The 26,177-nt window shown below is 41.6% G+C and overlaps 1 protein-coding gene across 2 annotated transcripts in view; it reads right to left on the reverse strand.

The window, feature by feature from the left end:
* Positions 1 to 15,699, reverse strand: part of LOC120528504 (E3 ubiquitin/ISG15 ligase TRIM25-like) — a 45,036-nt gene extending 29,337 nt beyond the window's left edge. For both annotated transcript variants that reach the window (XM_039752680.1, XM_039752682.1), the window contains exons 1-3: positions 15,071 to 15,699; positions 3,950 to 4,045; positions 2,074 to 2,307 (exon numbers count right to left, since the gene is read on the reverse strand). In XM_039752680.1, coding sequence (XP_039608614.1) covers positions 2,074 to 2,307; positions 3,950 to 4,045; positions 15,071 to 15,649 — 909 coding nt within the window. In that variant the 5' untranslated portion in view covers positions 15,650 to 15,699. The remainder of the gene's footprint in view (positions 1 to 2,073; positions 2,308 to 3,949; positions 4,046 to 15,070) is intronic.
* Positions 15,700 to 26,177: the final 10,478 nt, after the last annotated feature.

Genomic DNA, 26,177 nt, shown 5'->3' on the forward strand with positions numbered 1-26,177 from the left:
AATATTTGATTATCTATGTGAAGGCTACATTCTATTTAAATTACACTTATATTTATGTACATTTGCTATTCATATTCATATAAAAGATTTGGCTCTTACAGACCACTTCCTGCAAAACTCAGATTTAATGTAATAAATACATTGAAAACAATAGTCACAAAAATAAATGGACATAATCAGATCTGTAGCCCACACCCCCAACACATGAAATATACAAATAAACACGTACATAAAAACGTTAGACAATAGACAACACACAACGTCCCCACAGTTGCTCCATCTTTTTGACATATTTTCTGATAAAACGAAATATCCTCTCCTTTGTGTTAGAGACCATCCTTCAGCAGTCCCATAATTAAAACACTGTGTCCACCTCAGCCAGTCTCAACACTTCAAACTGTCCCGTTCATAACTTGATGTGCTGCCTCAGCTCAGGAACAGCCATACTGGGAAATTCTTTGAGGTGGCCACCTCCAAAATGCAAGAGGACTCAATACACGAGTGAGACAATCTTCTCTCTGGTCTTAGATGGTCCGCCGCTGTTTCATGCACCATCAACTTTGCTTCTCCTTTTGCTCCTTCTTTCATTTTCGTGCTCCTTATTGAACTGTAAGTTGCCATCTATAATTCTTTGCATTTCTATAACTCTTTTCTCACTCCTCAAAGTGCTCAGCAATTGCAGGTTAATGGCCGCCTTGCTCAAGGGCCCAACAGAGCAGAGTCCCTTTTGGCATTTACGGGATTCGAACCGGCAACCTTTCCGATTTCCAGTGCAGATTCCTAGCCTCAGAGACACCCCATCTATCACCATGGCAACCTCCCAGAAATCATCCCAACTGACCGAACTGCTCCAAGGTCCTTGCTATTGTTTTCCATCCATCCATTATCCAACCCACTATATCATAACTACAGGGACACGGGGGTCTGCTGGAGCCAATCCCAGTCAACACAGGGCACAAGGTAGGAAACAAACCCCGGGCAGGTCGCCCGCCCACCACAGCTATTGTTTTATTCCTTCCAATTATTTATATGTTTCCCTGGAAACAGGACGATTTAAATGGCGAGATCACCGTTCATTCATTTATTGGTTAGTAATGACAGAGTATTTCAGTGCAGTGGGACACGTCATCAACATGAGTTTATATAAGCATTTCCTGCATAACAGGTGACTCATCAGACTGTAGATAAGGGGGCTAAGGGTACAACGGGCACACAGATGAAGAACTGACTTGGCACAGAGAGCAAGACATTGTGTTCTTTATAGAAATATTAGCAGTTATTCACGTAGCAAGAAAGCTCTTCAGTATAATTACACAATGGAAGGTCTGCAGTAGAAAGTGCTAACTTCTGATGAAGATGTGTGCTCCTTTGTGTGCTCATCATCATCCTCAACTAGATAGAGTAGTGAAGGCTAGAGGGGAGAGGAGTTATATAGCGCCTGCGAAGTATAAATTGAGAAGAGAATCTCCATAACCTGAAGAACACACTTGTGAGTCGACATCAGGAGTATTGTGTGTGGTGTTGGTCTCCATATTAGAGAAATGACCTGACAGCACAAGAGAAGGTCGAGAGACGAGACTGGATTTGACTCTTCTGAGTTTTAGGATAGACACATTAGGAGGTGACCTGACAGACAGACAGATAGTTTGTGAGCATACATTGATGGCACAATGCCACATCCACCACCTGGATTGGAACCCAAGTGCAGTGGGTGACACCTCAGCACAACACTGGTACAGTGTCAGGTTTTTACAGTGGCTGAAGTGCCAATCATGCCATCAACCCCCAAGTTTTCCTTGTGTTTAATAATATAAAGGGAGTCTATGTCACCAATTGTCAGATGGCATCTTTTAAAATAAACTTAGCTGAACATAAATTTCATACATTTTGATGAGACTTGGTACTGTACCTTTGAAAATATTAGGGGACTTGGAAAAGACATTCTGTGTTGGCTAAATGGCCCGTTCTTGTCATGTTGTACAAACTCCTCAGAACTTTTAAATTTGACTCTAAAGTTTCTCAGGTCCCACACACCCCAGTCTGATCAGACTCCATGTGAAGTGTCACACTCACCTGTAGGAAGTGGAGATGGTCCTTGGTCTCTGAATGTTCTTTCAGCTCAGCTTCTCTCCTCCTCAGCTCCTCAATCTCCTTCTCTAGTCGCTCAATGACTCCTTCAGCCTTCTCCGTTTCTCTCTTTTCTTGTTCTTTGATCCTCTCAGTCAGTTTCCTGTGGGCTTCCTCAATGCGCCGTATCAGAGTTGTGAAGCTCTTCTCATTTTCTTCTACCTCTGTTTTCACTGAAATCTGATTGAATGAAGAAAGACATTGAATTGAGTCACCTAATAAGACTTACAGGTCATTAGATAGTTTTGTTAGCATTTTGAAGTTGTAAAGGATAGTTTGCGGGTACCTCACCCAAACAGGAGACTAGAGTAATGGATGAGTAGTGAGAGATGGGGCAATACGATCATTTAGTATCTTGGGTGTAAGATTCTCTCTGCCAGTGCTCCCAATTGTGTGCCTTCATGGGTGGATGGGATATGCAGTTTGAAGGATAAGCCTTTTGAGGTGCTTTAGAAGTATTTACAGGGGGGTCTGCTCTATTATCCCATGAGGACTTTAATCCAGAAAAGCATGTGTGGTGTTTCTCTCATGTGCTGGAAGTTCCACTGGGTCTGTTATTAAAAACAGTCTCTCCTGTGAGATGGGCTTAGGAGTAAAAAAGAGGAAGACGGAAGAAGAAGATGAGATTTTGGTGAAAAGCCACTGTGCTGTAACATAGATGTGGGAAAAGAAAAGAGTTCTTAGGGGCCAGAGACTTGTGTATGGTAGTTGTGTTCTGGTGTGGGATTTTAGACCAATTGGACACTATATCAAGCCCATTGGTCAAAATGCCAGACCCCCGGATCACAATGTCAAAGGAGAGAGATTGAGATATTACACATGAGTATGTTCTGATTTCATTTAATTTCAGGAACTATTTTTTTTTTTTTAATTTATTGCCCCCTATCTTTAATCCAAATGTCAGGGTTGTGAGTCTTCATTTCCCATGTTGCTGTATTTCTAATTCATTCATTTTTCACTGTGACTGTTAACTCTGGCATTGCTCTTATAACTTTTATTTGTATGTTTCATTCCGGTGTTGTGGATGTTGGGGTGTTAGTGTGAACCCCAAAGTGGCCTGGGCCAAGAGAGCAGCTGGGGGTAGTAACAGGTGGGTCAGTCTGATGTAAGTGTCAGGTGCCCACGGTCATCAGCCCCAAAGCTGGAAATGTCCAACTGTTTTAGGACCTTTCATAGCCGTATGGTGACTCTTATAACTCTGACATACTAGGCAGGAATGGGACACCATAAAGGATGACCTTATTCTCCAGACAGTAGGGGAACTGAGATGACAGTTTGCTCCAGAGACTCAGACGGTGTGTTACTTTCCTGCCACACATCTGTTATTGTTATTTACTTGCCATTGAACAAGTGACATAAGTAAGGTCAGTGTGCCAGGCCTACTGGATAAACTCAAAGAGTAAAGAGGAGCAAAGATGAGGAGCAGAACTGACAAAGTGATCATCTCAGGAGGTCCTCTTGTGTCACGCTGCACTTCGGGTAAAATTGAGGAGATCAGAAGGCTTAATGTATATCTGAAATCTTGGGGTAGGATGAAGTGAGTTACATTTCAACGTATCACAGGTACAATAATGAAAGAAATTATTAAGGACCACAAGTTAAGAAAAGAAGTCTCAGTGAGCAGTCAGCATGGGTTTACACCAATGAGCTGATGTTTCACTAATTTAACTGAATCTGTAATGAAATAACAAGAAACACCATTGCCTGTGAATTGTCATGGAGGATATAACAAAATGTCTTCTCCCTTTTCCTGCCCCTACATGTCATCACCAGTGAAGTTCTGTCAGGTCTTCTAGTTTTATTTCTTTAATATTCCACTCACCTTCATCTGCTCCACTGTCCTCTTCGTCTCCTTCAGTTTCTTCTCTCTCTTCTCAAGTCTCCTCCTGATTTCACTCAGCGTCTCTCCCAGCTGTTTCTGTTTGGACACACAAGAGGACACATGGGGGTCTTATCAGAATTAACTTCCACTTTGGGATTTTTACTCTCAGTGGTGAAAAATAACGAAGTACACCTCTCCTGTCGTAGAGTACATCAATACAAGCGTTAATGAAATCACAAACAGGTGAAGATGTTAACAAGCCAGAAGCCTTGGATGAAGAGAGAGGTTAAACTCCTGCACAAAGCATTCAGATCTGGTGACCCTGACCACCACAACACATCCAGGGTCAACCTGAAAGAGGACATCAGGAGAACCGAACAGAAATACAAACAACAAATTGAGGATCATTTCGAAACTCAGACCCCAGACATATGTGGTAAATCATCCAGACCATCAGAGAATACACAAAGGTCAATTCAACTTCAACATCAAGTGATGTCTGCCTTTCTGATGATCTAAACAACTTTTATAATAAAACACTTATAACCAGAACTGCCCCTCTGGCAGACGACCAGCCGTTCAGACTTACCACCTCCACTGTTTAATCTGCACTGTGAAAAGTGAATGCACACAGTGCTGCTGGTCCTGCTGCCATACCTGGGCGAGTGCTTAAGGCCTGCACTGGGCAACTACCTGAGGTCGTCAATGACATCTTCAGTCAGTCTTTGGCCCAGGCTGTTGTCCCTTCCTGCCTTAAATCCTGAAAGACTACCGCCCTGTTGCACTCACCCCTATCATCACCAAGTGCTCTGGGAGACTGGTTCTGGCCCACCTCAAATCCAGTCTACCTTCCACACTAGATCCCTACCAGTTTGCCTTTCATCCCGATAGGTCAGCGGAGGATGCCATATCCTTGGCTCGTCACTCTTTCCTGACACACATGGATGACAACAACTCCTATGTCAGGATTCTATCTGTTCCTTTTAGCTCCCCATTTAACACCATCATCCCCTCCAATCTGGTAACTAAACTCAGCAACCTCAGCCTCATTACCTCTCTTTGTAAGTGGTCACTGTACCCCAGTCTGTCAGGTTAAACAACCAGACATCCTCCACTTGATCCTGAATATCGATGTTCCACAGGGCTGTGTGTTTAGCCCTCTTCACCCATGACTGTGTCCCTTTATATGGCTCCAGTTTCATCATAAAGTTCACAGACGACATTACGGTAATAGGACTGATCAGTGACAATGACGAGTCGGCCTACGGAGAGGATGTTAAGCACCTGATATCTTGGTGTGCTGACAATAACCTCACCCAATAAAACTAAAGAGCTCATTGTGGATTACCGGAACACTAAAGGCAGCAGACACACTACTGTCCATGTAAACGGGGCTGAGGTGGATTGGCTTTCTAGCTTTACATTCCTGGGATGTCCAAATCTCCGAGGACCTTTCTTGGACAATAAACACTTCCAAAACAGTTAAAGGTTGAGGCCAGGAGTGCTGCAGTGGCTGCATGGCACGAAGCAGAAAATGGCCGACAGTGGGGTAACTCGCGTTGCAATCGTAGTTGAAGAACTCCAGGCATCGACGAACAGATTCAGAAACTCCCGACCGAGAAACCTTAGAGATCTGAAGGCCTGGCTGCTGGATAAACCGTCCTCGCCATCTGTAACTGGCGAAACATCAACCCCGCGTTGTGCCGACCTCAACACCGCATCTTGTAGGAGCGACACCGCTGATGACCTCGGTGGATTTCAGCTATGCAGGTGGGGGTTCATGGCCAGAGCACCTCCATCGGCACAGGCGAGCATCCTATCTCAGAACCGGTTCGACCCACTCTGTGTCCCCAGTTCGCCTTCAGCCCCTGTTGATGTAATAGTGGTAGGTGATTTCATTGTTAGAAACCTTAATATCGCATGCCTTAATGGAAAATTGTTTGTTTCTTGTTTACCCGGTGCTCGTGTCCGAGATGTGATGAGACGTGCACCGGTAATTCACGAGTAGCACAAGAACAGGGCAGTTGGAACGGTTGTTTTTCATGCCGGCGTAAACGATATAAGGGACCAACAATCAGAAATCCTCAAGGCTGACTTCGCAGCTTTGATTAAAGACATGAAGGAGAGGACCCCATCGGCAAAGATCTTCGTTTCGGGTCCACTACCTCTCGTCAGACGATCCAACGAGTACTACAGTCGTCTGCTAGGATTGAACGACTGGCTACAGGGTTTCTGCAAGAAGAAGGATGTCGGTTTCATCAACAATTGGAATCTCTTTTTGGAAAGGCCGCGTCTCTTCAAGCGTGATGGCCTGCATCCGAACAGTTTGGCGCCCGGGTCCTCTCCGAAAACATATCGAAAGTAATTCGTTTTTCTTGACTATCTATCTCTGCTCTTAACCCCTTCCGAAATAATACTGTTGTGCCAGAACATGATGAATGTTTAATAGAGTCTTCCGTTAAAGTGCACAACATTAATACTGTAATAAGCAATCTCAATGCACGTAGAAAACCTAGGAAATACGGCATAAACTCCAAAAATCTAATTAAAATCACTATTTTAGAGGAACAATGTATTAAAACTATAAAAACAGATCACAGATTAAACAAAAAATACACACAGAGCGCTAATAAAAATAATTTAGTTCCTATTCCAAATATCAATAACGCATAGTATTCATCTCTGCACCTCGAAACATTAAATATGGCACTATTAAATGTTAGAGCTTTAACTAACAAAACGTTTTTTATCAACGATCTTATTAGTGATAAAAAAATAGATTTTATTGCATTAAGTGAAACGTGGCTTAGCTCAGACGGCGCGGCTGTTTTAATCGAATCTGCGCCTCCGGATTACAGTTTTACTCGTGCAGACCGCCAGGGAAAAAGGGGGGGCGGATTGGCTAACATTTACTTGAGTCGATTAAAATGTAAAGATGTCAGTTTTGGTAAGTTCAAGTCCTTTGAGTATCTCGCCGTTGTTATTCATGGAGATTCTCAAGTTCTAATACTATCCGTGTATAGACCTCCTAAATATAACGCGTCATTTTTTGAGGAATTCTCTGACTTAATGTCAATTTTAATTACTAACTATGACACACTCCTAATAGTTGGCGACTTTAATTTTCATATAGATAATCAGTGTGATCTAAAAGTAAAAGAATTTATGAACCTCCTGAATTCTTTTGATTTGAGACAACTCGTAAATCAGCCTACACATAAAGCAGGTCATACATTAGACTTAGTGATTACTAAAGGACTGAAAGTTGATATAAAACAGATCATTGATATTCGTCTATCAGACCATTTTCTTCTACTTTTTAATATAGAAATAATGATAAAAAACACTCATGAGAAGCATATTGTTAAAAAACGCTTCTTTGACTCGGCAGCAGCTTTAAAACTTACAAACATTTTAAGCAATCAGTCCGTTTATAGTGCCAACTATAATAGCGAGGATAATGTAAATAGTAAGGTGGAAAGATTTAATACTAAACTGAGAGCTGCTGTTGACATAGTCACACCTGAAAAGACAGTTAAAAAATCTTCTAGCATTGTTATACCATGGAAGACCCAAAGAGTGTCTGATTTAAAGAAAACGTGTCATAGAGCTGAGCGTCAATGGAGGAAGACTAAACTTACTATCCACCACGAAATATTATTATAAATAACAATGCTAGTAATCCCAGAGTCTTATTTTCTACAATTGATCGCCTACTAAACCAGGTAACTCAAAGGAATGCCTCCTAAGTTCTTCCAGTAAAACCTGTGAGGCTGTCGCTGTATTTTTCAATCAAAAAATTAATGATATTAGAAATAACATAGTATATCTCCCCAACACTAAGGATCCTCCTAAACCCCAGCATCCTGTTATAAACAAATTAAACTCTTTCACTAGGATAGATTTACCTGATTTACAAAAAATATCTCAATTAAAACCCTCCACCTGCGTCCTTGACCCGATACCAACAAGGTTTTTCAAAGAAGTATCAGGCGTGCTAATTGATAATATTCTTGACATAGTAAATTCGTCACTAGATACGGGGGTCTTCCCAGACTGTCTTAAGACTGCTGTAGTTAAACACCTTCTTAAGAAACATAATCTCGACCCCTCTGCTCTTGAAAATTTTAGACCCATCTCTAACCTGCCTTTCTTAAGTAAAGTTCTGGAGAAGGCAGCCATTATGCAGTTAAATGACCACCTCAATAAACCTGCTATTCTTGATAAATTTCAGTCGGGTTTTAGAACAAATCACAGCACAGAAACTGCACTCGTTAAAGTAGTAAATGACTTGCAGGTAAATGCAGACAGAGGCCATTTATCTGTTCTCATCCTCTTAGATCTGAGTGCTGCATTTGACACCATTGATCACAATATTCTTAGAAATCGCCTTAGTCAATGGGTGGGCCTCTCTGGCAGGGTCTTAAATTGGTTTGAATCCTACCTGACAGGGAGAAAATTTTTTGTTAGTTGTGGTAATTACAACTCAAAGACACATGATATCTGATATGGTGTTCCACAAGGCTCTATCCTGGGTCCGCTGCTCTTCTCAATCTACATGCCTCCGTTAGGTCAGATTATCTCAGGGCACAACGTGAGCTACCACAGCTATGCTGATGACACACAGCTGTACTTATCAATAGCACCTGATGACCCTGATTCTATTGATTCACTAACACAATGTCTGACTTGTATCTCAGAATGGATGAATAGTAACTTTCTCAAGTTAAATAAAGAGAAAACTGAAATTTTAGTGATCAGCAATAATGGATACAATGAGGCTATTAGAAATAAACTGGATACATTAGGATTAAAAGTCAAGACGGAGGTAAAAAGCTTAGGGGTGATTGTTGACTGTAATCTGAATTTTAAATCACATATTAATCAGATCATTAGGACAGCATTTTTCACTTAAGAAACATAAGTAAAGTTAGACCTCTTATATCACTGAAAGATGCTGAGAAATTAGTTCACGCGTTTGTTTTCAGTCGACTAGATTACTGTAACGCACTCCTCTCAGGACTACCCAAAAGATATAAATCGTTTGCAACTAGTGCAGAATGCAGCTGCTAGAATCCTAACTGGGAAAAGAAAATCCGAACACATCTCTCCAGTTTTAATGTCACTACACTGGTTACCTGTGTCATTCAGGATTGACTTTAAAATTCTGCTTATGGTTTATAAAGCCTTAAATAATCTCGCTCCATCTTATATATCAGAATGTCTGACACCTTATATTCCAAATCGTAACCTCAGATCCTCAAATGAGTGTCTCCTTAGAATTCCAAGAACAAAACTTAAAAGAAGTGGTGAGGCGGCCTTCTGCTGTTATGCACCTCAAATCTGGAATAGCCTGCCAATAGAATTCACCAGGCTGATACAGTAGAGCACTTTAAAACACTGCTGAAAACACATTACTTTAACATGGCCTTCTCATAACTTCACTTTAACTTAATCCTGATACTCTGTATGTTCAATTTCCTTATAATAACTATTCATGGTGGATCTAAAATCCATACTGACCCCTACTCTCTCTTCTGTTTCTTTTTCCTGCGCCACCTCCACCTACTCAAAGCTTCATGATGCTCCAACAATGATGGATGGATTAAAAGGCAGAAGTCTACGTGACCATCATCATCATCAAGCCCTTCCGTGAGAACCCTAAATCCAAAGAGGACTGTTTCATTTATGTTAGGTAGAATGTACAGAGGGACTGGGCCGGTGGTCTCATGGTCTGGAATCCCTACAGATTTTATTTTTTCTCCAGCCGTCTGGAGTTTTTTGTTTTTCTGTCCCCCCTGGCCATTGAACCTTACTCTTATTCGATGTTAATTAATGTTGATTTATTTTGTTTTCTTATTGTGTCTTTTATTTTTCTATTCTTTACTATGTAATGCACTTTGAGCTACTGTTTGTATGAAAATGTGTTATAGAAATAAATGGTGTTGTTGTTGTTGTAAAAATCTGAAACAACAACTTTACTTTCTGAGGAGGCCAAAGAAAGCCCGCCTGTCTCCTCAGACTCTGTTGAACTTTTACCGCTGCACTGTTGAGAGCACATTGGCATTACGGTGTGGTATGGCGACTGCCAGGTAGCTGACAGGAAGGCCCTGCAACAGGTGGTGAAAACTGCCCAGAGCATCATTAGCATCCTGCTACCAAGTATTGCTGACCTACAGCATACATGGTGTCTGCAATGGGCTCACAGCATCATCAAGGATGACTCAAACCCCCCATCCCATCATGGAGATGCTACAGGAGCCTTCAATCTCACACCAGCAGGCTCTATAATGGTAACATTCATAACACCATCACCATTCTGAGCTCTCAGACCTTAACACTCAATAGCTGACCTTTTTAAATATCAATAACTTCTGACGACACCTGTTTATATACAGTATATATCTATTCTGTGTATAAAAATATTTCATATATCTATATTTATTCACGCCATGTGTCTGTACTACTGATCAGTATTCACATCTATATACTCTTCCTTGCATTTACTACTACCTGTAAATTCAAATATCATAGAGACCAGTAATGACTGATCACTGATATAACGATAACGTGCAGTGAGTCCACTTGACTTGATCATTCCTAGTCTTCCTCCTCTTTCTCTGTACGTTTATCATTCATTTGTCAGAGGTTGATGCGTTGGCTCCTTCCTCAGCAGCTCTTCTTCTCTCCACCCTAGCGGCCCACTTCTTCTCTTCTTCTGTTGGCATCTTTTCACAATAAAACTGATTAAGTCTGTGTTTGTGTTGCAATTACTTTGAAAGTTTTTCTTAAATTTTTCACTTAAGCTGGGACTTAAGTCTTCAATCTGCCTCAAGAATGATTTATGATATGTAGAGGTAGAGGAAGTGATGGCGAAGCTGGTAGGGAATGAGAACAGCGCCCATACGCATGCACCACCCTGCTGCTGAGAGTTGATTCTACAATACAATAAAATAAAAATAAAAAGAGGATTAACCTTGGAGGTCAATCATCACCCAGAAAGCAGATAGTAGACGTCACGTAGTAGATGTGTACCAGATTTCAGGTCAATAGGTCAGATGGTTTGAGAGCTAATTTAACTTTTGTCAAAAGGAGGAGTTGACGATGGTAATGAACTGTAAATTGTGAAAAAACCAACTGTTATGTTTTAGTTGGACTCTCATTGCCTGAAGGAAAGTTAGATTCATTGGTTTGACTGAGATTTCTTGCACTCTTGTGAGTAGCAAGGCACAGACAACGGCAAAAATGAGACTGACATCTGGCAAGAGATCAAAGCGGATGCCTAAAGCAAAATACTCTGCAGACGACATTTTACTTATTATCTCTGAATTGGACTTTGACTTGTTGGACTCCGATTTTTATACAAGTGATCGAAAACGAATGTGAGGTGTCAGATTCAGCTGATTTGTCCTCAGTTGCTCGTGGCACTGACAATGTTCACCAGGTAGGACTGCCACTTAACAATGATAAGAGGTAGAAACCACATTGCAATGAACTGCGCCCATGATCGCTGCCGGTGCTGCCCCAGCCATGTGAAGACAGCCTGGCAGAAAGCCTGCTGCACATTCTTGGCAAACTGGCAGCCACAGCATGCAGCACCAGATGTTTTTTGTTGATTTCTGTGTGCAACCATTGCTTTTCAGAAACCGTTTTTTGGAAAAAATATTCAGCCCTCAAAGAGTTAAAATCCTGGACAGACAAACGGACAGCAACGTTAGCGTATTATATAAGAAGACAGATATTCTCATTTGTATGTTGCCTTATTGCACCTTACTGTTTCATGAACTACTTGCAGCCACTGCCTATTGCACCTCAGTCTACTGTTGGCACTTCCTGGTGAGATGCTAAACTGCATTGACATGACAATAAAGTTGACTCTGATCTAAACAGAATGTTAAACTAATATGTCTATATGTGACTGGGTCTACTGGGGGACTCAGATGCTCACAAAGGGGCCTTTGCATTTGCTAGAAACACAAAACTTCAAGTTTTTACCGACAGTACAGACACTTACAACAACGCGCTGTCTGCCACTGTCACCCATCAATCCTCACAGTTATAAACCTGTCCAATAAAAAAATCGTGAGCGGGTAGAGCTGGATCAGAGCAGACATCTCATAAGTTAGTTTAATGAGACAGTTGATGAGTTTGAATGCTCAAAAAGAGAAAATGGACGGTCATTCAAAGTGAGAGCCCTGTGGTGTAATGAAAAGTAAAACTAAAGAGAGATTGTGAGGCGATGACTTACCTTACGTCAGCTGAAGTTCAGTTTATGGACTCTTCAGGTTCAGCTCTTCAAAAGGTAAGTTCAGTGGTTGAACATCACCTGTCTGTTCACTAAGTGATGTCAGGCAGCAGCCTGGTGGAGTTGACTTTAAAATTGATTAAGTATTAAGAGCTTATTAAATTGGCATGCAGCGGTAAGTTGAACTGTTTTTGACATATTTATGTTTTGTTTTATTTAAACTCTAAAACTGCCACGGGCGCCACAGTGGTGCAGTGGTAGTGCTGCTGCCTCGCAGTTAGGAGACCTGGGTTCACTTTGTGGGTCCTCCCTGCGTGGAGTTTACATGTTCTGCATTGAGTTTGTTTCCTGCCTTGCGTCCTGTATTAGCTGCATAAGACCCCTGTGACCCTGTAGTTAGGATATAGCAGGTTGGGTAATAGTTGGATGGATGGATAAACTGCCACATACTTGGGGGTTAATACACCCCTGGATGCCAAATACTTTTCTGCTGCACTTTTTAATTAAATGTCAGAATTCACAAAGAAAAGGTGAAATTTTAATGGAACACGTATTTTTTTTCATACAAAGAGCATCACAATTAGTACAAAACTGATCATTTCACACTCAGCCAATAAACTGTAAAAACTATTTAGAAAACTACTGCAACAACATGTTATGATCTGTACAAGGAGCAACTGACGCCATTGATGAGATTCAGTAAATCACAGAGTCAACTGCACTTGAACGGGCTGAACACAAACACACAGAGGTAAGCGCTGATGCTGGCAGGCCAGTCTAGTGCAGCGGCTCAATCCCAGAGACTGTGAGGCTGCAGGGGGCGCCAGTGGGCACAAACTGGCTGCTCAACGAACGTACGGCACGGACTGATCAGCTCTGGCGTGCTGGCAAATTGCACTGAGACACGACTATAGCCGGTTCGGGTGGTGTAAGAGTTAAGATCTCCTGCTGCTCAGGGCTGTGTTTGTGTTCAGTGTGTGTGTTTCTGGTGTCACTTATTTTATCATCTTGTGTGACAAAGGTACACTCATCTCTGTGGCTTGACACCCTAACCCTGAGGAACACGACTGGGGCTCCTTTATACCAACAGCAATATGTCTACCTAGCGCCTCACTGGGACTGGAAATGCCAAGTAAGAAGTTTTCTTTCTTGTACCCTGAATGCCATGAGGACTGATTGTGAGGTAGAATGCCTAGAGGGACTGGGTGGTCTCATGGCCTCGGACCCCCTGAAGATTTTTTTACAGCCGTCTGGAGTTTTTTTTTTGCCTAATTTTATTTCTTATATATTTTGTCTTTTATTTCTCTTTTCTTCATCCTGTAAAGCACTTTGAGCGACATTGTTTGTATGAAAATGTGCTATAAAAATAAATGTTGTTTCTTTTTAAACTTCCATTCTGGTGCATGTTCAGAGCATAGTTTGTGTGTTTTTATATATTTATTTATCTATTTATATAATTCTTTATTTAAAAAGCTTCTGTAAAAAGCCACACAGAAAAATGAAGTTCTAACTTATGCACTGTCAGGCGTAAATTGAAAATATTTTATTTAATTGTAATAACACATAAACCCCCGTGAAAGTCCAGTGCCCCACCTGCTAAATTTATTTGGGTGCTGACCCTGTAATGAACACAAAAAAGAAAGTCAACGTGATCCGATATAATGTTTGGGATTTGTTTTTCTACTTCAATCCCCGTGCCTGGTTTATGGTTGACGTATGTGATGTTCACAACACAATACAATTTATTTATTGCACAAGAAGGGCCGCAATGGGCTTTAACAGGCCTGCCTCTTGACAGACCCCCAGCCTTGACTCTCTAAGACGATGAGGAAAAACTCCTTAAAAAACCCAAGTAGGAAAAAATGGAAGAAAGGTCAGGAAGGGCAGTTCAGAGAGACCCCTTATCAGGTAGGCTGAGTGTGCTGTGGGTGTCAAAATAAAACGAGTCAATACAACACAATACACAGAAGAGAACACAAGTAACCCTCAAATGCATGTGATGAGGGGGAGGCACCAGTTGAATTGGGATACCCTGGGGCTCATGGTGGTCTTCATCCGGCTTTGTCACAAGCACAATTGGCATCGTTCTTAATTAAAACAGCACAACCTGCACTAATTTTATATTAACACAACATACATCGAGTAGGCAGCCCTGACGCCATATTGCACTGCTGAATCAGAGAGCAACTTCGACACGGACTTTAACTTTAATACTTTCAGCGTATTTTCAGGCAAGTAATTCTTAGTTTTACTTACATAGAAAGGTCAAAGAGGTACTTCATTTTTTACCGAGTAGATTTTTCCTCATTTATCTGTGTGAGTAGGCCCTCCACCACTGCTTACTCTCTTTCTCTAAACACACGTATCCCATATGTGACAGCACTACAGATTGATTTTATTCATGTTGTGAAGCCTTGGAGTACTGAAGTATACTTTGGATGACACTGTATGGTGACCGTCTACACCTAAACAAGCCAACTACATCATCCTCTTGTTAAGAACACCTCATCAGGGTCAGAGTATTAGATATTTCTACAAACAGTCCATGGGCCACTCGCACCCGTGTTACAGATACGTTCCGGTCTGCCGGCTTTAGTTTGCCCACCACTGACTCAGATACTCTAAAGAAAAATCTAATTAGACTACAAAGAGACTGAGCTCGGCCTAATGAGAGCACCATCTGTGGTCCATGGATAATACTGAGTGTCCCAGCCTTACGCTCCATGTCAGCAGGATATCCTCCAGCTCAGGACTATCCTCTACTTGAAAAGTCAGGTTATAAGACAGATGGACAGATGTCTCCATCCATCCCTATTTACAAACACCTTAACTCCTGTTACTTAGTTATTTTCTATTAAACACTAAACTCCACTCACCTGTTTTTCTTCTCTTTCTGTCTCCAGCACAGCCATTTCATGATTTTTATGTCCAGTCACCGCACACATCGTGCAGATACAGGAATCATCAGTTCTGCAAAACATCTCCAGACTTTTCTGATGTTTCTCACAGAGTTTCTCCTTCAGATATCCATCAGGATCAACCAGCTTGTGTCCCTTCCAGGCCGCTCCTTCATAGTGAGGCTGCAGGTGACTCGGACAGAAAGAGGCCATGCAGGTGAGACAGGACTTCACGGCTGTGAACTTCTTCCCAGTGCAGACGTCACACTCCACGTCTCCAGGGCCGGCATAATTCTGAGATGAAGGAGGACTGATTGTTGTCTTCTTTAACTTCTTGATGACTTCATTCAGCAGAGTGTTTCTGTTCAGCTCAGGCCTTGTGGTGAAGGTGTGTCTGCACTGAGGACAGCTGCACTCTTGGCTCTGATCCCAGCAGTCTGTGAGGCACTTCAGACAGAAATTATGACCACAGGGGATGGAGACGGGGTCAGTCAGGGCGTCCAGACACACCGAGCAAGTGAACTTATCCTGTGATACAAACATCTGGGCCTCAGCCATCGTCAGTCTGAGGAGAGGCAGGCAGAGAGAATCAGTCAGAAAAACAAGGAAGTGACTTGTGAGGAAACGAAACTGAAAGTTTGTGGTCAGTGAGGAGGAGGAGGAGGAGGAGATTTAAAGAGAAAGCTGAGAGCTCACAGAGAGAACATCTCAGGAGACACTGAGGGTGAACAGTTAATGTGAGACAGGAGCTAATAAAGTGAAGACCACAAGGTGAGAGAAGAGGTGACCTGTCACAGGGGGTCTGCTAAAGTGTAATTCACATCAGTATTTCTGTCAGTATTTTTTCATATGAAAAAGTTTGGGAAACCCTCTTATTTCTTTGGATTTGTGTTTCTCATTGGCTGAGCTTTCAAAGTAGCAATATGTTTAATAAGTGACATGCCTTATGGACACAGTAGGATTACAGCAGTGACATTAAGTTTATTGAATTAACAGAAAATATGAAATATGCATCATAACAAAATTAGACAAGCGCATAAATGTGGGCCCCCCAACAGAGATATGATGTCAATACTTAGCTGAGCCTCCTTTTGCAAATTTAACAGCCTGTAGACGCTGTCTTACTACAGTGGGATACAAAAGTTTGGGCAGCCTTGTTAATCTTCATTATTTTCCTGTCTAAATCGTTGGTTGTTACGATAACAAATGTCAGTTAAATCTATCATATAGGAGACACACACAGTGATATTTGAGAAGTGAAATGAAGTTTATTGGATTTACAGAAAGTGTGCAATAATTGTTTAAATAAAATCAGGCAGGTGCATAAATTTGTCATTTTATTGATTCCAAAACTGTTAGAACTAATTATTGGAACTCCAATTGGCTTGGAAAGCTCAGTGACCCCTGACCTAAAGTGGTGTGAAAAACTATTTGCCCCCTTCCTGATTTCTTATTCTTTTGCATGTTTGCCACACAAAATGTTTCTGAACATCAAACACATTTAACCATTAGTCAAATATAACACAAGTAAACACAAAATGCAGTTTTTAAATGATGGTTTTTATTATTTAGGGAGAAAACAAATCCAAACCTACATGGCCCTGTGTGAAAAAGTAATTGCCCCTTGTTAAAAATCACCTAACTGTGGTGTATCACACCTGAGTTCAATTTCCGTAGCCACCCCCAGGCCTGATTACTGCCACACCTGTTTCAATCAAGAAATCACTTCAATAGGAGCTGCCTGACACAGAGAAGTAGACCAAAAGCACCTCAAAAGCTAGACATCATGCCAAGATCCAAAGAAATTCAGGAATAAATGAGAACAGAAGTAATTGAGATCTATCAGTCTGGTAAAGGTTATAAAGCCATTTCTAAAGCTTTGGGACTCCAGCGAACCACAGTGAGAGCCATTATCCACAAATGGCAAAACATGGAACAGTGGTGAACCTTCCCAGGAGTGGCCGGCCACCAAAATTACCCAAGAGCGCAGAGACGACTCATCCGAGAGGTCACAAAAGACCCCAGGACAACGTCTGAAGAACTGCAGGCCTCACTTGCCTCAATTAAGGTCAGTGTTCACGACTCCACCATAAGAAAGAGACTGGGCAAAAACGGCCTGCATGGCAGATTTCCAAGGCGCAAAACCACTGTTAAGCAAAAGAACATTAGGGCTTGTCTCAATTTTGCTAAGAAACATCTCAATGATTGCCAAGACTTTTGGGAAAATACCTTGTGGACTGATGAGACAAAAGTTGAACTTTTTGGAAGGCAAATGTCCCGTTACATCTGGCGTAAAAGGAACACAGCATTTCAGAAAAAGAACATCATACCAACAGTAAAATATGGTGGTGGTAGTGTGATGGTCTGGGGTTGTTTTGCTGCTTCAGGACCTGGAAGGCTTGCTGTGATAGATGGAACCATGAATTCTACTGTCTACCAAAAAATCCTGAAGGAGAATGTCCGGCCATCTGTTCGTCAACTCAAGCCGAAGCGATCTTGGGTGCTGCAACAGGACCCAAAACCCAAAACACACCAGCAAATCCACCTCTGAATGGCTGAAGAAAAACAAAATGAAGACTTTGGAGTGGCCTAGTCAAAGTCCTGACCTGAATCCAATTGAGATGCTATGGCATGACCTTAAAAAGGCGCTTCATGCTAGAAAACCCTCAAATAAAGCTGAATTACAACAATTCTGCAAGAGACTCATTGCAAGTTGTCGCAAACGCTTGATTGCAGTTATTGCTGCTAAGGGTGGCCCAACCAGTTATTAGGTTCAGGGGGCAATTACTTTTTCACTCAGGGCCATGTAGGTTTGGATTTTTTTTTTCTCCATAAATAATAAAAACCATCATTTAAAACTGCATTTTGTGTTTACTTGTGTTATATTTGACTAATGGTTAAATGTGTTTGATGATCAGAAACATTTTGTGTGACAAACATGCAAAAGAATAAGAAATCAGGAAGGGGGCAAATAGTTTTTCACACCACTGTACATACACAGGTGAATCCGAGTATTTAAGGGGGTCCATTGTAAGTTTCCCTCCTCCTTTAATTTTCTCTGAAGAGTAGCAACATGGGGGTCACAAAACAACTCTCAAATGACCTGAAGACAAAGATTGTTCACCATCATGGTTTAGGGGAAGGATACAGAAAGCTGTCCCAGAGATTGAAGCTGTCTGTTTCCACAGTTAGGAACATATTGAGGAAATGGAAGACCACCGGCTCAGTTCAAGTTAAGGCTCGAAGTGGCAGACCAAGAAAGATTTCAGATAGACAGAAGTGACGAATGGTGACAACAGTCAGAGTCAACCCACAGAGCAGCACCAAAGACTTACAACATCATCTTGCAGCAGATGGAGTCACTGTGCATCGTTCAGCCATTCGGCGCACTTTACACAAGGAGATGCTGTATGCGAGTGATGAAGAGGAAGCACAAACAGAGCCGCTTGAGGTCTGCTCAAGAACATTTGGACAAGCCAGCTTCATTTTGGAATAAGGTGCTGTGGACTGATGAAACTAAAATGGAGTTCTTTGGGCATAACAAGGGGCGTTCTGCATGGAGGAAAAAGAACACAGCATTCCAAGAAAAACACCTGCTACCTACAGTCAAATATGGTGGTGGATCCATCATGCTGTGGGGCTGTGTGGCCAGTGCAGGGACTGGGAATCTTGTCAAAATTGAGGGACGCATGGATTCCACTCAGTATCAGCAGATTCTGGAGACCTATGTCCAGGAATCAGTGACAAAGCTGGATCTTTCAACAAGACAACGACCCGAAACACTGCTCAAAATCCACTAAGGCATTCATGCAGAGGAACAAGAACAACGTTCTGGAATGGCCATCTCAGTCCCCAGACCTGAATAGAATTGAAAATCTGTGGGGTGAGTTAAAGAGAGCTGTCCATGCTCGGAAGCCATCAAACCTGAATGAACTAGAGATGTTTTGTAAAGAGGAATGGTCCAAAATACCTTCAACCACAATCCAGACTCTCATTGGAACCTACAGGAAGCGTTTAGAGGCTGGAATTTCTGCAAAAGGCGGATCTACTAAATATTGATTTCATTTCTTTTTTGTGGTGCCCAAATTTATGCACCTGCCTGATTTTGTTTGAACAATTATTGCACACTTTCTGTAAATCCAATAAACTTCATTTCACTTCTCAAATATCACTGTGTGTGTCACCTATATGATATATTTAACTGACATTTTTTATCGTAACAACCAACGATTTATACAGGAAAATAATGACTATTAACAAGGTTGCCCAAACTTTTGCATCCCACTGTATAGCCTGTGATGAGTGTCTGGATTCTGATGGAGGTATTTCTGACCTTCTTCATACAAAATCTCTCCAGTTCAGTTCAATTTGATGGACAGCCTGCTTCAAATCATCCCATAGATTTTCGATGATATTCAAGTCAGGGGACTGTGACGGCCATTCCAGAACATTGTACTTCTCCCTCTGCATCAATGCCTTTGCTAGATTTCAAACTGTGGTTTGGCTCATTGACTTGTTGGAATATCCAACCCCTGCATAACATCAACTTTGTGACTGATGTTTGAACATTATCCTGAAGAATTTGTTGATATTGGGTTGAATTCATCCGACCCTCGACTTTAACAAGGGCCCCAGTCCCTGAACTAGCCACACAGCCCCACAGCATGATGGGAACTCCACCAAATTTGACAGTAGGTAGCAGGTGTTTTTCTTGTTCTTCTTCCGCCATGCAAAGCGCTTTTTGTTATGACCAAATAACTCATTTGTGTCTCATCAGCCCAAAGCACTTTGTTCCAAAATGAATCTGGCTTGTCTAAATGAAACAAGCGACTCTGTTTGTGGTGTGAGTGCAGAAAGGGCTTCTCTCTCATCACCCTGCCATACAGATGTTCTGAATTGTAGAACGATGTCCAGATACACCATCTGTAGTGAGATGTTCTTGCAGGTCTATGGAGGTGATCTGTGGTTGACTGTCACCATTCTCACAATCCTGCCTCTTCATATGCCGCTCCTGTATTTTTCTTGGCCTACCAGACCTGCTGCGTTGGTTTAACCTCAACTGTGCCTGTGGCCTTCCATTTTCCAGATTACATTTCTTACAGTTGAAACTGACAGTTTAAACTTCTGAGATGGCTTTTTGTAGACTTCCCCTAAACCAGGAGACTCAACAATCTTTGTTTTCAGATCTTTGGAGAGTTGCAGAAGAGGAAAGAAAGACATGTGCGACCATTTTCATCTGATCGTCAGCTGAAGCATTCCTTGAACAACTTCGACTGCTAGATCATAAGCTGCCCAGGACATTCTTCTTTGTATCTTTACGTTCTCGCAAGCTTTTCCTAAAGTCAATACAATTTAAGGGATGAATGGGGGACACTGCCTCCCCCAGGACAATAGACTGCAGCAGTGCCCCGGATGCCGGCAGGGCACTAAGGGACTTGGGGTTCGGCAACGCAGCCCTGCTGTATACCGTGAGTGCCGCCAGGAGACGCTGCGGTAAGACTGGGGAGTCCCTGCTGTTTACGTAGCCCAGAAGTACTCCAGTCACAGGGATGGAAGCACAGAAGCACTTCAGAGTCAAGGGCAATATAAAGGACTGGTGGACACCCAGTAACATAGCCGAGTCAGGAGGAGACAGACAATGCTTGCTGGGAGGTGTGGAGGAGAGAGAATATTGTGTTTATTATCGAGAATCGTGTTTCTTGTGGCTGTGGTGCTTTGGAGGCACTGTGCAGGAAAAAAATAATTAAAAAATATCTTCTTGGTGCTTTTAGCCTGTGTCCTGCATGTCTGCCTGTTGGGTTTAAGGGGCAACAGTGACCCCTAGCAGTCACAACATATATCTATACATATATATATACATATATATATATATATATATATATATATGTCAGGGATGCCAGGGGCAACGACCCGGCCGGGACACCGTGAGGGACCGGATGTGTGTCTGCGCCCACCCTGGATCACGTGGGGGCCGCCTTCCTGGTTGCTTTAGGGGCCACGGGTTGAGGGCATGGAAGCCCCACCCTCCAGGGGCCTGTGGTCACCACCAGGAGTCGCCCCAAAGCCTTGGGAAGAATTAGAAGGACACCCAGAGAGCTGCCGGGAGAACAGCCGGTACTTCCGCCACGCTGGGGTGTGGCCAATGGGGGAATGCCGAGAGCCACCTGGAGCTCATCCGGGAGAGAATAAAAGGGGCCGTCTCCCTTCATTCAGGGCTTGAGACAACAACAACAACAACAACATTTATTTCTATAGCACATTTTCATACAAACAGTAGCTCAAAGTGCTTTACATATTAAAGAATAGAAAAATAAAAGACACAATAATAAAACAAAATAAATCTACATTAATTAACATCGAATAAGAGTAAGGTTCAATGGCCAGGGGGGACAGAAAAAACAAAAAAACTCCAGCTAGCTGGAGAAAAAATAAAATCTGTAGGGGGTCCAGACCATGAGACCGCCAGCCCAGTCCCCTCTGGGCATTCTACCTCACATAAATGAAACAGTCCTCTTTGGATTTAGGGTTCTCACGGAAGGGCTTGATGATGATGAGGGTCACGTAGACTTCTGGCTTTAAATCCATCCATCATTGTTGGAGCATCATGAAGCTTTGAGTAGGTGGAGGTGGCGCAGGAAAAAGAAACAGAAGAGAGAGTTGGGGTCAGTATGGATTTTAGAGCCACCATGAGTAGTTATTATAAGGAAATTGAACACACAGAGTATCAGGATTAAGATAAATTACGATTAAAATGAAGTTATAAAAAGGCCATGTTAAAGTAATGTGTTTGCAGCATTGTTTTAAAGTGCTCTACTGTATCAGCCTGGCGAATTCCTATTGGCAGGCTATTCCAGATTTTAGGTGCATAGCAGCAGAAGGCTGCCCGCCTCACCACTTCTTTTAAGTTTTGTTCTTGGAATTCTAAGGAGACACTCATTTGAGGATCTGAGGTTACGATTTGGAATATAAGGTGTCAGACATTCCGATATATAAGATGGGGCGAGATTATTTAAGGCTTTATAAACCATAAGCAGAATTTTAAAGTCAATCCTGAATGACACAGTAACCAGTGTAGTGACATCAAAACTGGAGAGATGTGTTCGGATTTTCTTTTCCTAGTTAGGATTCTAGCAGCTCCATTCTGCACTTGTTACAAGTGATTTATGTCTTTCTTGGGTGGTCCTGAGAGGAGTGCGTTACAGTAATCTAGTCGACTGAAAACAAACGCGTGAACTAATTTCTCAGCATCTTTCAGTGATATAAGAGGTCTAACTTTACTTATGTTTCTTAAGTGAAAAATGCTGTCCTAGTGATCTGATTAATATGTGATTTAAAATTCAGATTACAGTCAACAATCACCCCTAAGCTTTTTACCTCCGTCTTGACTTTTAATCCTAATATATCCAGTTTATTTCTAATAGCCTCATTGTATCCATTATTGCCAATCACTAAAATTTCAGTTTTCTCTTTATTTAACTTGAGAAAGTTACTATTCATCCATTCTGAGATACAAGTCAGATATTGTGTTAGTGAATCAAGAGAGTCGGGGTCATCAGGTGCTATAGATAAGTACAGCTGTGTGTCATCAGCATAGCTGTGGTAGCTCACGTTGTGCCCTGAGATAATCTGACCTAACGGAAGCATGTAGATTGAGAAGAGCAGCGGACCCAGGATAGAGCCTTGTGGACCACCATATCGGATATCATGTGTCTTTGAGATGTGATTACCACAACTAACAAAATATTTTCTCCCTGTCAGGTAGGATTCAAACCAATTTAAGACCCTGCCAGAGAGGCCCACCCATTGACTAAGGCGATTTCTAAGAATATTGTGATCAATGGTGTCAAATGCAGCGCTCAGATCTAAGAGGATGAGAACAGATAAATGGCCTCTGTCTGCATTCACTCGCAAGTCATTTACTACTTTAACGAGTGCAGTTTCTGTGCTGTGATTTGTTCTAAAACCTGACTGAAATTTATCAAGAATAGCAGGTTTATTGAGGTGGTCATTTAACTGCATAATGACTGCCTTCTCCAGAACTTTACTTAAGAAAGGCAGGTTAGAGATGGGTCTAAAATTTTCAAGAGCCGAGGGGTCAAGATTATGTTTCTTAAGAAGGGGTTTAACTACAGCAGTCTTAAGACAGTCTGGGAAGACGCCCGTATCTAATGACAAATTTACTATGTCAAGAATATGGATGATGAGCCCCATCTTAGTGAGGACATGTGGCTTCGCCTGGAAAATATTAGGGAAAAAGGTCTCATTTTAGGAGTGTGTTACAGACCACCCAATTCAGACAGTAATTTCAACACACATCTTTTAGTAATATCAAAAAGGCAAGTTTACAGGGGATATTATAGTCATGGGGGACTTTAATTATCCGAATATTAACTGGGATAACCTTACAGATGGAGGAGCACAAGAGCAGGAGTTTTTAGAAGTAATCGGCGACTGTTTGTTAACACAGCATGTTAAAGCAGCCAACATGGGGTGAAGCCTATCTGGATTTAGTATTCTGTAATAATCAGGATAGAATTGAGGGTGTAGAGGTGATTGGACCACTGGGGTCACGTGACCATAATGTAATACAATTCTCAGTATTTTGTAAGAGTACAGATGCAAAGACTAAAATTGTTAAGTTGAACTTTAGTAGGGCTAATTTTGAGCAGATGTGACAAAGTCTAAGTAGGATAGACTGGGATAAGCTTTTAAATGTGGAGACAGTCGAGGAGCAGTGGAACAGGTTTAAAAATGTAATGCAGGACAGATACAGACCTAAATTTGGAAGTAATAGGAAACTAAAAAACTCCACGATGGATTAATAAAGATTTAAAAAGAAGTTGCAAAGGAAAAACTGCTGTATAAGGCATATAAGACTAATGACTGCAAAGAGAACCGTAGCGTATGAGAAATGAGGGCAACCATTAAGAAGGATATCAGAGAGGCTAAAAGACAGTTGGAGAGGAATATAGCAGATAAGGCGAAAGAAGACCCCAAGAGATTCTTTCAGTATTTTAGTAGTAAAAGAACAGTTAAGGAGGAGGTCAAGTTCATCAGGAATAGTAAAGGGAATTAAAAGATACAGACAATGAAATAGCAGATGCCCTAAACTTACATTTTTCTGAGGTGTTTACAAGTGAGCAAGTGGATAACCTCCAGAGGTAACACAACTACTAAGGAGGTACTGAGGGATTTGGAAATTGTAGAGGGAGAAGTGCTGCTCAGATTAAATAAGATGAAATCAAACAAATCACCAGGCCCAGATAATATTTATCCTCGTGTTCTTAAGGAGGCTAGTGAGTACATATATAAACCCTTGACACATATTTTTAGGAAGTCACTGTGCACTGGAGAGATTCCAAAGGACTGGAAAATGGCAAATATCATCCCATTATATAAAAAGGGTGACAGGGCAGATCCAAGCAACTATAGGCCAGTAAGCTTAACAAGCATCACAGGAAAATTAATGGAAGGAATTATTAAGGATAAGATTGAGCAACACATGACAAGGACAGGAGTTATTCTGAACAGTCAGCATGGGTTCAGAAGAGGGAGGTCGTGTTTTACTAACATGTTGGAATTCTATGAGGAGGCAACAAAAGGATACGATCAAAGTGGAGCTTATGATATTATTTATCTGGACTTTCAGAAAGCATTTGATAAGGTGCCACATGAGAGGTTGGGCATCAAGTTAAAAGAAGTGGGAGTTCAGGGTGATGTTTTTAGATGGGTGCAGAATTGGCTCAGACACAGGAAGCAGAGGGTGATGGTGCGAGGAACCTCATCAGAACTGGCGATGTTAAGAGTGGTGTTCCACAGGGGTCAGTGCTAGGGCCGCTGCTATTTTTAATATATATAAATGATTTAGATAGGAATATAAGTAACAAGCTGGTTAAGTTTGCAGATGATACCAAGATAGGTGGATTAGCAGATAATTTGGAATCCGTTATATCATTACAGAAGGACTTGGATAGCATACAGGCTTGGGCAGATTTGTGGCAGATGAAATTTAATGTCAGTAAATGTAAAGTATTACACATAGGAAGTAAAAATATTAGGTTTGAATACACAATGGGCGGTCAGAAAATCGAGAGTCCACCTTATGAGAAGGATTTAGGAGTCATATTGGACTCCAAGCTATCAACTTCCAAACAGTGTTCAGAAGCCATTAAGAAGGCTAACAGAATGTTAGGTTATATAGCCGATCTGTGGAGTACAAGTCCAAGGAGGTTATGCTCAACCTTTATAATGCACTGGTGAGGCCTCATCTTGAGTACTGTGTGCAGTTTTGGTCTCCAGGCTACAAAAGGACATAGCAGTGCTAGAAAAGGTCCAGAGAAGAGCGACTAGGCTGATTCCAGGTCTACAGGGGTTGAATTATGAGGAAAGATTAAAAGAGCTGAGCCTTTAGAGTTTAAGCAAAAGAAGATTAAGAGGTGACATGATTGAAGTGTTTAAAATTATGAAGGGAATTAGTACAGTGGATCGAGACTTGTATTTTAAAATGAGTTCATCAAGAACACGGGGACACAGTTGGAAACTTGTTAAGAGTAAATTTCGCACAAACATTAGGAAGTTTTTCTTTACACAAAGAACGATAGACACTTGGAATAAGCTACCAAGTAGTGTGGTAGACAGTAAGACGTTAGGGACTTTCAAAACTCGACTTGATGTTTTCTTGGAGGAAACAAGTGGATAGGACTGGCGAGCTGTGTTGGGCTGAATGGCCTGTTCTCGTCTAGAGTGGTCTAATTCTAATATTATCAATTAGCACGCCTGGTACTTCTTTGAAAAACCTTGTTGGTATCAGGTCAAGGACGCAGGTGGAGGATTTTAATTGAGAGATTATTTTCTTTAAATCAGGTAAATCTATCCTAGTGAAAGAGTTTAATTTGTTTATAATGGAGTACTGGGGCTTTGGAGAATCCTTAGTGTTGGAGGGATATACTATGTTATTTCTAATATCATTAACTGTTTGATTGAAAAATACAGCGATAGCCTCACAGGTTTTACTTGAAGTACTTAGGAGGCATTCCTTTGAGTTACCTGGTTTAGTAGGCGATCAATTGTAGAAAATAAGACTCTG

Source organism: Polypterus senegalus, chromosome 4 (assembly GCF_016835505.1).
Source record: "Polypterus senegalus isolate Bchr_013 chromosome 4, ASM1683550v1, whole genome shotgun sequence".
In the NCBI taxonomy this organism is placed as follows: Eukaryota; Metazoa; Chordata; class Cladistia; order Polypteriformes; family Polypteridae; genus Polypterus; species Polypterus senegalus.